General features: G+C 46.2%; 1 protein-coding gene across 2 annotated transcripts in view; it reads left to right on the forward strand.

The window, feature by feature from the left end:
- The window catches only part of Dhx57 (DExH-box helicase 57), a 57906-nt gene that overhangs the window by 2462 nt on the left and 40131 nt on the right, over positions 1-15313 (forward strand). Inside the window, exons 2-6 of one of the 2 annotated variants that reach the window (XM_036171131.1) lie at positions 3724-3947; positions 9992-10150; positions 11683-11874; positions 12164-13002; positions 14945-15123. In XM_036171131.1, coding sequence (XP_036027024.1) covers positions 3730-3947; positions 9992-10150; positions 11683-11874; positions 12164-13002; positions 14945-15123 — 1587 coding nt within the window. In that variant the 5' untranslated portion in view covers positions 3724-3729. Of the gene's footprint in view, positions 1-3723; positions 3948-9991; positions 10151-11682; positions 11875-12163; positions 13003-14944; positions 15124-15313 lie in introns of those variants that run through there. The other variant, XM_036171132.1, reaches the window with a different exon arrangement.

Genomic DNA, 15313 nt, shown 5'->3' on the forward strand with positions numbered 1-15313 from the left:
TTTCTAGTAAGTTTTTGTTGTTGTTTTGTTTTTCAAGACAGGGTTTCTCTGTGTAACAGCCCTGGCTGTCTTGGAACTTGCTCTGTAGACCAGGCTGGCCTTGAACTCACAGAGATCTGCCTGGCTCTGCCTCTGCCTCTTGCGTGCTGGGATTAAAGGTGTGTACCACCACTGCCCGGCTCTAATAATTTTTATGGTTTTTGAATGTATAATTTCATCACCCCTGCATCCTTTTCTTCCTTCTAACCCCTCCTTTATACCTCCTTTGCTTTCTCTTAAATTCATGGCTTCTTTTTCTTTTATTGTTGTTACATATGTACATATGTGCGCGCGCGTGTGTGTGTGTGTGTGTGTGTGTGTGTGTGTGTGTGTGTGTGTGTATTCCTAAATGAATAAATACAACCTGCTTGGTCTATATAATGCTACTTGCATGTATATGATCTCAAGCTGACCATTTGGTTTTCAATAACCAGTTGGGGGGCTCTTTCCTGAGGAAAACCATTTCACCCCCTTCTGTGTTAGCATTTCCATTGGTGCCCTTGTTATTCGGGTTTTATCCAGGCAGCCATGTTGATAAAACATCATGGGTGTAGCCTTTCTGGCACTTCTAGGAGATGCAATCTCACAACAGAGTTCCTGTTCCTCTTGCTCTTACAATCTTTCTGTCCCGTCAGCAGTGACCCCTGAACCTAAGATTCAGGAGTTGTGTTATTGGTGCATCAGTTGGGACTGGGCACCACACCATCTCTCATTCTCTGCATTTGGATCGATTGTAATTTTCTGTAATGGTTTTTTCTGTTGCAAAAAGAGGTTTCTTTGATGAGGGGTAAGAACCGTCAGATTTCAGAGCTCAGAGTAAAGAGAAAGGAGGTGAGAAAAACAGTGACATCATGAGGTTTGCAGGCAAATGAATGGAACTAGAAAATATCATCCTGAGTGAGGTAACCCAGACTCAGACAAACATGGTATGTACTCACTCATAAGTGGATTCTAGATATAAAGCAAAAAATAATCAGACTGCAACCTACAGAACCAGGGAGGCGATATAGCAGGATGACTGTGGCTTATAATAAGTTTTGGTTTTGGTTTTCCTCAATTACTGAGCAAGCCTCAATGAAACATTTCACTATTGGGATAAGAATTTATACTGTATCAAGCTGGTAATAAAAAAAAAATAAATTAATAAAAAGAAGAAGAAGAAGAAAAGAGAAAGAAGGCAGAGAGTTACCAGCTGTTGGTTGCCACCAAGGTGTGCACACCACTATTGCCCCCTTAGGGTTATTGTGCCTTGCTGGTTGTTGTGTTTCGTAGATGTTGAAGCTGGGCAAGACTGTTTTGCTTCTCTCCTGTGGAAGCTAGCCTGGCGCTTTCTGGTACCAGGAAAGCTGGTCCTCAGGGAGGAGGCTCTCAGGTCAGATCCAGCTCAGCCCCTCTGGGCACTATGTCTGAAGTGCATGGTGTCTTCAGCAGAGGGACACCTTCCACCCCTGGGGAGCAACCAGTTCTCTGTTGCTGTAGTTGGGATATTATCTGTCCCCTCAAAAACTTGTATTGAGCCAGCGATGGTGCATGCCTTTAATCCCAACACTCAAGAGGCAGAGGCTGGAACTCTGTGACTTCAAGGCCAGCCAGGGAAGTTACACAGAGAGACCCTGTCTCAAAGAAAAGAAAAAAAAAAAAAAAAAAGCAAACAAACAAGCAAAAAATTATGTTGAAATTGATTAACCAGTATTAGGAGTTGGATTCTTTAAGAGTGATTAGGTAATTAAAAGAGGTGAGTACCTTAAGGGAGAGAAATCAGTCTCACAAGATAGTTATTATAAAGCAAGGCAGCCCCTTGTGTTTTGCCTCTTCCTTAAGCCTTCTTGCCCTCTTCTCTTCTGCCCTGCCAAGACCTACCTAGTGCAGAGCTCTGACTGTCATCTGCTCAGATGCAGTGTGCTTCGAATTTCCTAATGCTCAGAACTGCGAGCCTGAATAAACCTTTGGTCTTTATAAATTACCCAATCTTAAGTATTCTGGTATAGCAGAGGAAAACAGACTAAATCTTGAATGATTGTACCTGTGTTTATTGTCCACCAAACCCTCTAGAAAGGAAGCCTCGAAAAGCATGACTTTCGTCTTAGCTGTTAAATCCCCCAAGATCCACCACATAAATGTTCAGTACGTATTTGTAGAATAGACAAATTCATGAATGAATCTTCATTCTCACAGAAATTATTCATTAACCATCAGTCATTCACACCCCAGGCCATGTTTAATTCCTGCTTTCTTCCAGATGTTACGTATCCTAGAGGTACACTGGTGATCAAAATAGACACAGTTGCTGCCTCCAAAGAGCTTTCTAGGTGTAGGAGAGGAAGACGAAGTAAACACTCAGTACATACATACATAAAACCAGGAAGGATCTTGAAGGAAAAAGACCAAGAGATCTAGCTTTAATATCCGTATATTTGTGAGTTGATCCATTTGTGCCTGCTTTTAATTTCTAATTTCATTTTACTTTAGTGGCAGAGCATGTTTTGTGTTATTTCTGTCTTCTAAACATTTATTGAGGTAGCTGGGCGTGGTGGCGCCTGCCTTTAATCCCAGCACTCGGGCAGATGCAGGCGGATCCCTGATGTAAGTTTGAAGCCAGTCTGCAGAGTGAGTCCCAGGACAGCCAGAGCTACACAGAGAAACCTTGTCTCAAAAAAAAAAAAAAAGAAAATAAAGGCTTCTTTCCTTGTTGCTCATCGGCTTGTTCTACCATATGGAAGTGGGTGCTACTGTTACCACTTGTCTGTTTCTTTGTGAATTTGGCTGCTTTATTGTTAGATACATATATGCTTATAATTGTTGTGTATCTTCCTTCTTAGTTGACCCTTTTATAATTACAGTATACCTTTTTTAAATCTCAAGTAACATTTTTTTTTTGTTGTTCTATGTAGCCTATTCTGTCTGATATTCACATAGCGGTTCTACCTTTCCTGAAATTCCTTATTGTCACATAATATATCTGGAACATAAACTATCAGATATTTAATTCATTTTTTTCCATCCTTTTGTTTGTGTATTTGAATTTATAGTTCCTTCCTTTTTTTTAAAAAAAAAAAAAAGGATGAGCATGACAATCTTTTGACTGGATTATTTATTCCATTCACATTTATTGTTATAATTAATATAGTGGGAGTTATGTCTATCATAACATTCTAGTTGTTAACTATATCTTGTGTCTGTTCCTTTGTTTCTGGTTTACTCTGTCCTTTCTATTTGAATTAGTCATTAAATATTTCTAGTGTATTTTTAATGATTTCTCTAGAGTCTATTGTATACATCTTTTTTTATTTTGTTTTGTTTTTTGAGACAGAATTTCTCTATGTAGCCTTGGAACTCACTATGTAAACCAGGCTACCCTCAAATTCAGAGATCCACTTGCCTCTGTCTCTCAAATGCTGGGATTAAAGGCATGTGTGTGTCTTTAACTTCCTCCTTTTGTCTCTGATGGGTTAGGAAAGCTATGTCAGAGAAATTTACTAAATGTTAGTCCTAAGGTACATGTATTTTGTAACATCAACAAAAAATTATGTGAAGCAATTTAGCCAATCTGTCCCCAACCTCACCCATTTAAAATGTGTATTTTTCTTTATTTCTTTAAAGCAGGCTTTATCCACTACTATGATCGAAAAAGGACTAGTATTTTTTATGTGGTTTAGTTTCTATATTAATTTTTTTGTCTTTCAGGTGAAAATGAGTTCTTCTGTAAGAAGAAAAGGCAAGCCAGGCAAAGGGGACGGAAAGGGGTCTTCTGGAGGAGGAAGAGGAGGCAGGGGTCACACGAATAAATCTCACGGGGGCGGCTGTGGCGGTGGTGGTGGCGGCGGCGGCGGCAGTAGAAAGGCATCGAATAGAATTTGGGATGATGGCGATGACTTTTGTGTCTTCACTGCATCAAAGCGCTCACCCAGGTCATTATGCACTTCCCTACATCTTATTGGTGTGTGTGTTTGTATGTGGGCGCTGTGGGGTGCGTGTGGAGCTCAAAGCAGTGTGTGGGAGTTGGCGTCCTCTTCTACCATGTGGGTCCCAGGGACCAAACTCGGCGTGTCAGGCTTGGTGGCAGCACCTTTACCCAGTGGGCCTTGTACCAGACCTTTGTTCTACTTTCAGAATGTGCGCATATGGAAACAGTTTCAATCCCTAATATGTGGTATGGCCAAGAGGCGGGTGGGAATGAGTAATTCTTTTCCAGTTAATTGTTCTCTTCTGAATTTCTGGCAATCCTTCTCTTTATAACCTTTTTTTTTTTTTTTTTTTTTTTTTTAAGATTTATTTATTTATTATGTACACAGAAGAGGGCGCCAGATCTCATTACAGATGGTTGTGAGCCACCATGTGGTTGCTGGGAATTGAACTCAGGACCTCTGGAAGAGCAGCCAGTGCTCTTAACCTCTGAGCCATCTCTCCAGCCCTTTATATAACCTTTTTAAAGCACAATGGTAAATAACTTTTTTTTAAGTAGGTTGAATTCCGATCTTAACTACGTTGTAACACTGAACTGAATATAATGTTACTATTGAGCTTGTAGAAGAGTCAATACTAGAAGAGAAAAAAGTACATCAAAGTTTAAAATCTTAAGTACTCTGTAGACTCTATAGGTCAGTGTTAAAATTAAACAGCCCCAAATGCAACCTGACTGTGTCTTTCTAGTTAATGGGTTTCATACTCCCCAACTAGATCAGTCATTATCTGATGGTATTTCATGTGATGGCTGGTAACAGATGACATAGCCAACCTTCCCTCGTGTCCAGCTTTTAATTAATGAAGAGACAGAATTCTAATAAGTCTAATGGGAGATTAAAAAGTAAATATAGGCGGGCGGTGGTTGGTGCACACCTTTAATCCCAGCACTCCAGAGGCAGAGGCAGGATGGATCTCTGTGAGTTCGAGGCCAGCCTGGTCTACCGAATGAGATCCAGGAAAGGCGCAAAGCTACACAGAGAAACCCTGTCTCAAAAAACCATATATATAAAATCTCCAGGCTGTGGTGGCATATGCCTTTAATCCCAGCACTCAGGAGGCTGAGGCAGGCAGATCTCTGTTAGTTCAAGACTAGCTTGGTCTAAAAAGTGAATTCCAGGACAGCCAGGGCTACACAGAGAAACTGTGTCTAAGAAAACAAACAAAGAAACAAAAGTAGATATACCTAGTACATGTTATACAATATAAATATAAAATTCCCATTGACTACTAAACACTACTACGTTGTATATGGGATTTTTCAAGATGGACAGACTTCATTAGAACCATCACACACATAAATGTATTCATGGGAACATTAGTAAGGAAGGAAGGAATATAAATGGATTCAAGATTTGATGATATCATAGATCATACATACCTTTAGCCTAAGTGAATTCAACTGTATGCATTCAGAAAAGGAAAAAAAAAGAGAAACAAATAGAAGATAAGTTTCTTAAACTAGCTACCAAATTAATTGCTGTAATGAGTCTGTGATTGTAGGATTTAAAATTGCCCAGTTGTCAGGTATCCCACCAAAAAAAAAATCTACAAGTTTTTCCATTCTCAAAAAAAAAAAAAAAGCCAGGCAGTGGTGGTGCACGCCTTTAATCCCAGCATACACCACACTCGGCTTTTTCAGAGTAATTTCAAAGTGTGTTTTCACCCTGCCTGCTAGCTTAAAACCTAACATGTGAGTTAAATGCAAATCTTTTTTTTTTCCAAAGTACATACATGATAGGTCCTAGAGTATTAAATGTTCAACTGTTCACAAGCTATTTGCTAAGTGCCTTCTATGTCCTGGGTAATATTGTACAGACTAGAATTGTACCAATAAGTAAAACATTCTAGTTATCTCCTTAAAAGAGTTTTGAGGGCTGCAGAGATGGCTCAGCAGTTAAGAGCACTGGCTGCTCTTCCAGAGGTCCTGAGTTCAATTCCCAGCACCCACATGGTGGCTGATAACCATCTGTAATGAGATTTGGCCTGCAGGCAGAACACTGTGTACATAATAACTAAATCTTTTTTAAAAAAAGAATTTTGAGATAGAAGGACCATAAGTATATCTATCACAGAGGCAGTAAGTGTGATGAGGAAAAATGAAGGCGCATAATATGTGGAGTAGTATTGGTTTTTCTATCTATGGGGCCGCCACCCAGCTCCCAAATAGATACACAGAGACTTACTTACTTACGAATGCCCGGCCTTAGCTTGACTTGTTTCTAGCCAGCTTTTCTAACTTAAATTATCCCGTTTCTCTTTAACTACATTTTGCCTCTGGGCTTTTTACCTTTCTTTATTCTATATATCTTTCTTTCCTTCTTACTCTATGGGTGGCTGTGTGGCTGTGTGGCTGGCTGGGTGGCTGGGTAGCTGGGTGGCTGGATGGATGGCTGTGTGGCTTGGGTGGCTGGGTGGCTGGCTGGGTGGCTGGGTGGCTGTGTGGGTGGCTGTGTGGCTGGGTGGCTGGCTGGCTGTGTGGCTGGCTGTGTGGCTGGCTGGCTGTGTGGCTGGGTGGCTGGCTGTGTGGCTGGGTGGTGGCTGGGTGGCTGGGTGGCTGTGTAGGTGGCTGGGTGGCTGGGTGGCTGGGTGGCTGTGTGGCTGGGTGGCTGGCTGGGTGGCTGGGTGGCTGGCTGGGTGGCTGGGTGGCTGGCTGGGTGGCTGGGTGGCTGTGTGGCTGGGTGCCTGGGTGGCTGTGTAGGTGGCTGGGTGCCTGGGTGGCTGGCTGGGTGGCTGGGTGGCTGTGTGGCTGGGTGGCTGGCTGGGTTGGGTGGCTGGCTGGGTGGCTGGCTGGGTACCTGGGTGGCTGGGTGGCTGGGTGGCTGGCTGGGTGCCTGGGTGCCTGGGTGGCTTGGGTGGCTGGGTGCCTGGGTGCCTGGGTGGCTGGCTGGGTGGCTGTGTGGCTGGCTGTGTGGCTGTGTGGGTGGCTGTGTGGGTGGCTGGGTGGCTGTGTGGGTGGCTGGGTGGCTGGGTGGCTGTGTGGCTGGCTGTGTGGCTGGGTGGCTGGCTGGGTGGCTGGCTGTGTGGCTGGGTGGCTGGGTGGCTGGGTGCCTGTGTGGCTGGGTGGCTGGGTGGCTGGCTGGGTGGCTGGCTGTGTGGCTGGGTGGCTGGGTGGCTGGGTGCCTGTGTGACTGGGTGGCTGGGTGGCTGTGTGGCTTGGGTGCCTGGGTGGCTGTGTGGCTGTGTGGCTTGGGTTGGCTGGGTGGCTGGGTGGCTGTGTGGCTTGGGTGCCTGGGTGCCTGGGTAGCTGGCTGGGTGGCTGGGTGGCTGGCTGTGTGGCTGGGTGGCTGGGTGGGTGGCTGTGTGGGTGGCTGGGTGGGTGGCTGTGTGGGTGGCTGGGTGGGTGGCTGTGTGGCTGGGTGGCTGTGTGGCTGGGTGGGTGGCTGGGTGGGTGGCTGGGTGGGTGGCTGGGTGCCTGTGTGGCTGAGTGGCTGAGTGGCTGGGTGGCTGTGTGGCTGGGTGCCTGGGGGGCTGTGTAGGTGGCTGGGTGGCTGGGTGCCTGTGTGGCTGGGTGGCTGGCTGGGTTGGGTGGCTGGCTGTGTGGCTGGCTGTGTGGCTGTGTGGCTGGGTGGCTGGGTGCCTGTGTGACTGGGTGGCTGGGTGGCTGGGTGGCTGGCTGGGTGGCTGGGTGGCTGTGTAGGTGGCTGGGTGCCTGGGTGGCTGTGTGGCTTGGGTTGGCTGGGTGGCTGGGTGGCTGTGTGGCTTGGGTGCCTGGGTGCCTGGGTGGCTGGCTGTGTGCCTGGGTGGCTGGCTGTGTGGCTGGGTGGCTGGGTGGGTGGCTGTGTGGGTGGCTGTGTGGGTGGCTGGGGGGTGGCTGGGTGGCTGGCTGGGTGCCTGTGTGGCTGGGTGGCTAGGTGGCTTGGGTGGCTGGGTGGCTGTGTGGCTGTGTGGCTGGGTGGCTGGGTGGCTGTGTGGCTTGGGTGCCTGGGTGGCTGGGTGGCTGTGTGGCTGGGTGGGTGGCTGGGTGGGTGGCTGGGTGGGTGGCTGGGTGCCTGTGTGGCTGAGTGGCTGAGTGGCTGGGTGGCTGTGTGGCTGGGTGCCTGGGGGGCTGTGTAGGTGGCTGGGTGGCTGGGTGCCTGTGTGGCTGGGTGGCTGGCTGGGTTGGGTGGCTGGCTGTGTGGCTGGCTGTGTGGCTGTGTGGCTGGGTGGCTGGGTGCCTGTGTGACTGGGTGGCTGGGTGGCTGGGTGGCTGGGTGGCTGTGTAGGTGGCTGGGTGCCTGGGTGGCTGTGTGGCTTGGGTTGGCTGGGTGGCTGGGTGGCTGTGTAGGTGGCTGTGTGGGTGGCTGGGTGGCTGGGTGGCTGTGTAGGTGGCTGTGTGGGTGGCTGGGTGGCTGGGTGGCTGTGTAGGTGGCTGGGTGGCTGGCCCCTGTCATTCTCTTTCTCCTTCTGTCGCTCTCAGCTGTTCTCTTTTGTTCTCTTCTGGAGTCTAGAGTGCTCCTATCTACTCTCTCTGCCTGCCAGCCCCGCCTGTCCTCTCTCCTGCCTCCCTATTGGCCGTTCAGCTCTTCATCAGACCAATCAGGTGTTTTAGACAGGCACAGTAACACAGCATCACAGAGTTAGACAAATGCAGCATAAAGAATGCAGCACATTAAACAAACGTCCCACAGTATAAATGAATGTAACGCATCTTTTTTTTTATTTTTGGTTTTTCGAGACAGAGTTTCCCTGTGTAGCTTTGCACCTTTCCTAGAACTCACTCTGTAGCCCAAGCTGGCCTCGAACTCACAGAGATCCACCTGGCTCTGCCTCCCGAGTGCTGGGATTAAAGGTGTGCGCCACCACTGCCCGGCAATGTAACGCATCTTAAACTGATATTCCACAACAGGGTAATGTGTGAATAAAATGCCAGAATTGAGTTGCTGTCATGTGGAAGTCCTCTACAAAGGTATCATTTGAAAGGGAGGTAAAGAGCGAGCTTGTCTGAGAGGAAAACATTCAAGGCAGAAAGGTGAAGCAACTTGGAAGTCCCTAAGCCAGGCCTACATTTGAAGACATTTGGGAAATGCAAAGAGACCACGTGACAAGAGCAAGTGAGCAGGATCAGAGCAGAGAAGTGACTGCAGGCGGCCCTGGGACCAGTCAAGGGGCTGTGGCTTTTGCTTTGGATAATATAGAAGCCACAGAGAGTTTGTAGCAAGGGTGTATGACATTTCAGCCACTCTGGCCACAATTGCTGCTCTTTTTGTTTTTTCGAGACCGGGTTTCCCTGTGTAGTTTTGGTGCCTGTACTAGATCTGTAAACCAAGCTGGCCTTGAACTCACAGAGGTCCACCTGGCTCTGCCTCCTGAGTGTTAGGATTAAAGGCATGCGCCAAAAACGTCCGGCCGTTACTCTTGAATATATGCCTTTCTGGCAGTAGGGAGAGTGGACCGTTTTCTTTGGGCCGTCTTAGCCCCACACCAGGTAAGGTAAGATAAATGAGGACTGAGTGAGGGTAACTGCTGAATGACTCACTAGAGGAAATAAGGAGGTTGGGACATTGTGTCCAAAGAGAGGGATGAACTTTAAGATCAAGAATGGAGAGAGAGCATGGTGGACCACACTTGGGAGGTAGAGGCAGGCCAGAAGATCAACTCATGTGATCCATAGACCCCAGCCTATGCCATGAGCCCTGTCTTTAAAAAAAAAAAAAAGCAGGAAGGTAAAGTATAGGGATATATAGATAAGAGGTCTGTCAGAGAGGAGCATGTGCGATCCCTTCCCCCCAAACAAATTTTGAAGAAATGAGACAAATTTGAGACTGTGAGAATTTCTGTAAGATAGTGGACTGCACTCTTCAGAAATGTCACTGTCAGAGAATAGGCTGGGAACTTTTCAGATTCAAGGAGTTTGGGGAAAGCCTAGCAGGAGGCTAGGGAAATTCAGTAGATACTGTCGAAAATGCGTTCTCTCCGCATGTGATGCCTCCTGCCGTCCGTGTGTGTTGTATGTGGGAACTCTGATGACAGTATCAAAGTTCAGCGCATGAGCATGTGATGTTTCATTCAGGCCCAGTGACAGTAACAAAAACAAAGAAGAGACGAGGCCCAAATGGAAGCCCAGAACCAAAGTGCCCCTGCAGACGCTGCACATGACGTCAGAGAACCAGGAGAAAGTGAAAGCCCTGCTGAGAGACCTGCAGGAACAGGGTGCGGACGCGGGACCCGAGTAAAGTATCTTATTTGAGTACACTTTATCTTGAGAACACATTGACAGTGCAAACGCCCGTGCAGCTTTGGGTACTGAGTCAGTGTGGAGCCGTGCTTCTCTGTGACCCTTTCATTCAGTTCCTCATCCTGTGCTGACCCCCAACCATAGCATTATTTCATGCCTGTGAATTTGCTACTGTTATGAATCCTAACGGCAACACTTGATATGCAGGGTGTCTGATATACATCCCCTGTGGGGTCGCGACCCACAGGTGGAGAACTGCTGGTGTAGAGCCTACAGCGACTATACAGTTAGCTGAGGTGAGGCGAGAGAAACAGAAGAGCTGTTTACCCAGCCTCAGTTTTAGAGTGGGTGTGTCTGCGCCACCCTGAGCAGTAACACAGACTGCCTCATTTTTCTTTTTCTCCAGGCCCTTGTTAATATGGGTTGTTAGTGTTCTATTGCAAAGATGCCAACCAAAAACTGGTATGAACAAGCAGGAGACTTGTTCTAAGAGCAGATATCAGCACGTTCTTGCTGATACAGCCAAGGCTGGCCTCGGACTCCCTGCAGTCCCCCTGCCTCAGCTTTCCCACCCACCCAACCCCCCGAAAGATAAGTTTTTGCTGTTCTTTTTTTCTGAAACCTATGGCTGTTCTGCCTGCTGTCTGGCCACCATTGGCATGCCTGGTTCTGGAAGAGGCCGGGAGACGGTATCAGATTCTTTGGAACTGGAGTTACAGACAGTTGTGAGCTGCCATGTGGGTGCTGGGAATTGAACTCAGGTCCTCTGAAAGCACAGCCAGTGCTCTTAACCACTGAGCCATCTCTTTAGCCCCTAGATGAAGCTTTACTATTGTGCCTATCTGCCTCTGCATTGCATCTTAACTCCTCTGTGTTCTGGCATCAGTTGAAGAGGTTTGTTTATTTTCCAATTTGCTAGAAATCCTGAGCAGTTTGCCTGGCTCTTTTCTCAGCAATTCAATGAAGAAATAAATCCTTTGATAGAATTAGTGAGTGGCCTGTCAGGAGTAGAAAATGTTCTGTCCTCTACAAGATTTGTGTTTGTCTCAGACTTAGAAAAGGCTTCTACATTAAAGAAGAAAGATGGGGATAGTATCTTTGGATAAGTAGAGGAAGAGACGCTTCTGTGGTAAGAGTCCAGGCTCTGGGCTTAGACTAGGATAAAAATCTTACTGTTCCTTTCTATGTAACCTCAGTTACTAATCCTCTCTGAGGTTTAATTGATCATTTGAAAACTGGGGACTCCAGTAATAGCAGGGTTATTGAGAAGCTAAAAAGAGTATGTTTCTGTACATGACTTTCCATAGGACCTGATGGCAAACATGTATGTAAGGAATATTATTTCCCAAGACAGAAATGACAATGAGTGGTTCGCTAAGAGATTAAGGTAGCAGCTGACGAGCAGTCAGAGTCCCATGTCCTTGGCTCCTTGAATTAAATTCTTAGACTCTTGCTGAATTTTTCTCAGTGTTTTCGGAACTAACTAGACATTAACATCTGTTTTGTGAAAATGCCCCATTCTCTAGAAGAGAAATCTCTGGGGAGGAGGAGGAGGAGGATGACGAGCCGGAGTGTGGTGATGAGCAGTGCTGGCCAGCTGGACAAGGGCCTGCCTTTATTCCTGACCCCATTTCTTGGGAATATATCGGCCCAGAAGAAGTTGAGCCTCCTATTCCAGAAATCCCAGTCTCACCGTTTGCTGTGCTTAAACTTTCCAGGTGACCACTTTTATCACTTATGGAAGCTGGGGAGAAGTCAAGGCATCTGTGTCATGTTCTAAACCCAAGTACCTTCCCTGTGACATCCTGTCTTGCTGGGGCCAGCAGAGCCCAGTATGCCTAAAAGCATCTTTAAGATGGAGGGGTTAGTGTTATGAGAGATGCTTTTTCAGAGTACGTACTGTACCTGGCCACAGTTGTAACTCCATCTGTGTGTATTTAGGTGAATTCACTTCGGTGATGTGGTAAGACTGTTGACATGGCATTTTGTCATATTTGCCCTCCCCAGGTATGGTTTCAACACTGAGCACTGTCATTTGGCTCTGAGGATTTGTGACGGAGATCTGGGGGCAGCGCTAGAATATCTGCTCCAGCAGTGTTTCTCGGAGACATTTGGAGAGAGGATGAGGCTCTCTGAGGCAGCTGTTTGTATAAGCTTGCAGGAGTGTGTGGAGCAGAGGCAGGAAGAGGTGCTTGCTCTCAGGTCGATCTGTGGAGAAAAATTTATAGAAAGAATTCAGAACAGAGTCTGGACCATTGGACTGGAACTAGAGTATTTGACAAATACATTCTGCAAGTCCAAGCAGAAGGGAAATGCCAACAGTGTGCGGGACGCTTCACCTGAGACCTGTAGATTTTACCTCAAAGGAAACTGTAAATTTGGATCAAAATGCAAATTCAAACATGAAGTGCCCCCAAGTCAAATCATTGGGAGAACAGAGAGAAACGTAAATGATTCTCATCTTAACGTTGAGGAAGATTCAGCTTTCCTGTATGAGCTTGAGATTCGCTTTCCTAAAGACCATAAATACCCCTACCAAGCGCCCCTTGTGGCATTCTATTCCACCAATGAGAACCTACCTCTGGCTTGTCGTTTACATATCTCTGAGTTCCTTTATGGCAAGGCCTTGGAATTTGCAAAGACCTCAGAACCCGCTGTGTATTCCTTGATGACCCTCTTGGAGGAGGAGTCTGAGATCGTCAAGTTACTGACAAGCACTTACCACAAGTACAGCGTTCCTCCCGTGAACTCCCCTCTGGAGCCTTCGGACACCAGGACCAATAAACCCGCCTACCACAGACCAGGGGTCCCACGTCATTCTGTTCTTTCCGATCAAATTCCAGAAGGTAAGTAAAATGGTAATCTTAGGGACAAGACGGGGTCAGCGTTCAGAATAACGGGTTTAAAAGTAAAGCAATACAAGGCTGGTGGGGATTCCCTGACTGGCCACCGAGCCTGCCCTTACCTATGAATCCCAGCTGTGTTACATGGTTTGTGCTCCCTAGATAGAAGGTCTGGGTGGTGTATAGTATAGTGTAACTGTGTAAAGAATGCTGAGCCTGAGTGACAAGCAGAGCTGGCCAGCTGGACCAGGGCCCTGACTGTGTGGACTGAGGTCAGACAGGTCTCAAGATACTTTCTCAGATGCTCTCATTTAATTTGGTTTCATATGTTTATTTTTTATATATGATATCCATTCCCTCCTGTTTTTAGTATTCTAGGCTAGTAAAAAAAATTGATCCAAATAATGCTGTTTTTATGAATCATTAAACACAAACATGTATATATAGGCCACTGGCTTTGTTCAGCTTTGTCGTAAAAATTCTTACACCACACACTCCTCTTCATCAAAGAATTTGCTTTCACTTATTATTGTCTGTCTTTCAGGAAAAATGCAATGTTCTGTCTTTCCTAAGAGTTTCCTGGCTAAGGGCTAGAGGTATAGCTCAGCAGCAGGGAGTCGGCCTGGCGTGCATGAGGTCCTAGGTTTAAACCAACGCACCACTAGGGGAAAGCAGAGTTTCCTGGTAAATGTCAAGTAGAGAGCAGTGAGCTGAGATGCAGATGCTGGGTAGTTAGCTAGGACCTCCTCCTGACTCACCTCTAGTACATGGTATTCACATGTGTCCCTTGAGAAATGGCAAATTAGATGTCATGGAAGGTTCTTTGTTTTGGTTTGTTTGTTTGTTTTTGGTGGTACTGGGGATTGAACCTCTGGCCTTTCTCATGCCAGGCAAGCCCTCTATACTGAGCTGCATCTTTAGTCTGACTTTTTAGTAACATTACTGAATATAATTTATATGCCATAAAATTCACCTATTTGAAAGATGTCATTCAATAGGATTTTTTTTATGTTTTAGTTGCGTAGTTATGACCACTACTGATGACCCTGAAATAAACCTGTACATAGTCCCTGTCATCAGTCCTAACTATTACTCCATAGCCCATGTTCACAAGTTTGCCTACTCTCTGCAGTTCATAGAAATGGAATCATATGGTAGGAAGCTTTTGGAAGCTGGATTCTTTCACTTAGCATAATGTTTTCAAAGCTCACGAATGCCAAAGTGTGTGTTCATTCCTTGTTGTTGTTGAGGGATATTTCATTACATAGATCTGCCACATTTTATGGATCAGTAGATTATTTCATAGACATTGGGGTCATTTTATACCATTGAATTCGGGGCACACTTGCAAATAGCTGAGATACTCTATGTTAATTCCTTGAATTGGAAGCTTTGACACACCTTTAATCCCAGCATTTGGGAGGCAGAGGTGGGCAGATCTCTGAGTTCGAAGCTAGCCTGGTCTACAGAGCCAGTTCCAGGGCTACATGAAGAAACCCTGTCTCAAAAAACAAAACAAGAAAACAAAAACAACAACAACAACAAAAACTTCATTGTTACTTTGATTTATTAGAACAGTTTATTCTTTTTTTTAAGATGTATTTATTTCTTATGTACACAGAAGAGGGCACCAGATCTCATTACAGATGGTTGTGAGCCACCATGTGGTTGCTGGGAATTGAACTCAGGACCTCTGGAAGAGCAGTCGGCGCTCTTAACCGCTGAGCCATCTCTCTAGCCCCAGCATGGTTCATTCTTGAGGAAAGCTGGCTTTAGCCTTTTAAGTCCTTTCATAGAAGTAGTGTTGAAATGAATGAACCTGTTTCATTAAACTTCAGTGTTTCCTTCGTCTCCTGTTGTTGTAGTTGTGACTTTGTTATTATTGAGTTTTTCCCTTTCCTAAAGAAAGGACAGACTGAAAATGTTTCCTTCTACTTCATTCAAGCGGAAAGATTCTCAGAACCAGAGGAGGATGCAGATGAGGACGAAGGTCCTGCCGAAGTCATAGTGGAGAATGAGAGCTACGTGAACCTGAAGAAAAAGAGCTACAAGAAACATGAGTGGCCTGCAAAGTCAGTCTATGCTGAGAACACGAAGATCTGCAAGCAGTTCAGGATGAAACAGGTCCTGTAGGAGCGCCGCCTCCCTGAGGGCTGCATGCCGTGCTGGCTTTGGCCACCCTTCCTCCTCGTTCCTCGTTCCTCGTTCGCTCTGCGTGCTTAAAACTCCTTCTTCTCTTGCCCCTTCCATCCATCCTTCTTTCCCATTTTCTTTTCTCTTTTCCTCCCCAAGACAGGGTTTCTCTGTGTAGCTT

This window comes from Onychomys torridus, chromosome 21 (assembly GCF_903995425.1).
Source record: "Onychomys torridus chromosome 21, mOncTor1.1, whole genome shotgun sequence".
NCBI lineage: Eukaryota > Metazoa > Chordata > Mammalia > Rodentia > Cricetidae > Onychomys > Onychomys torridus.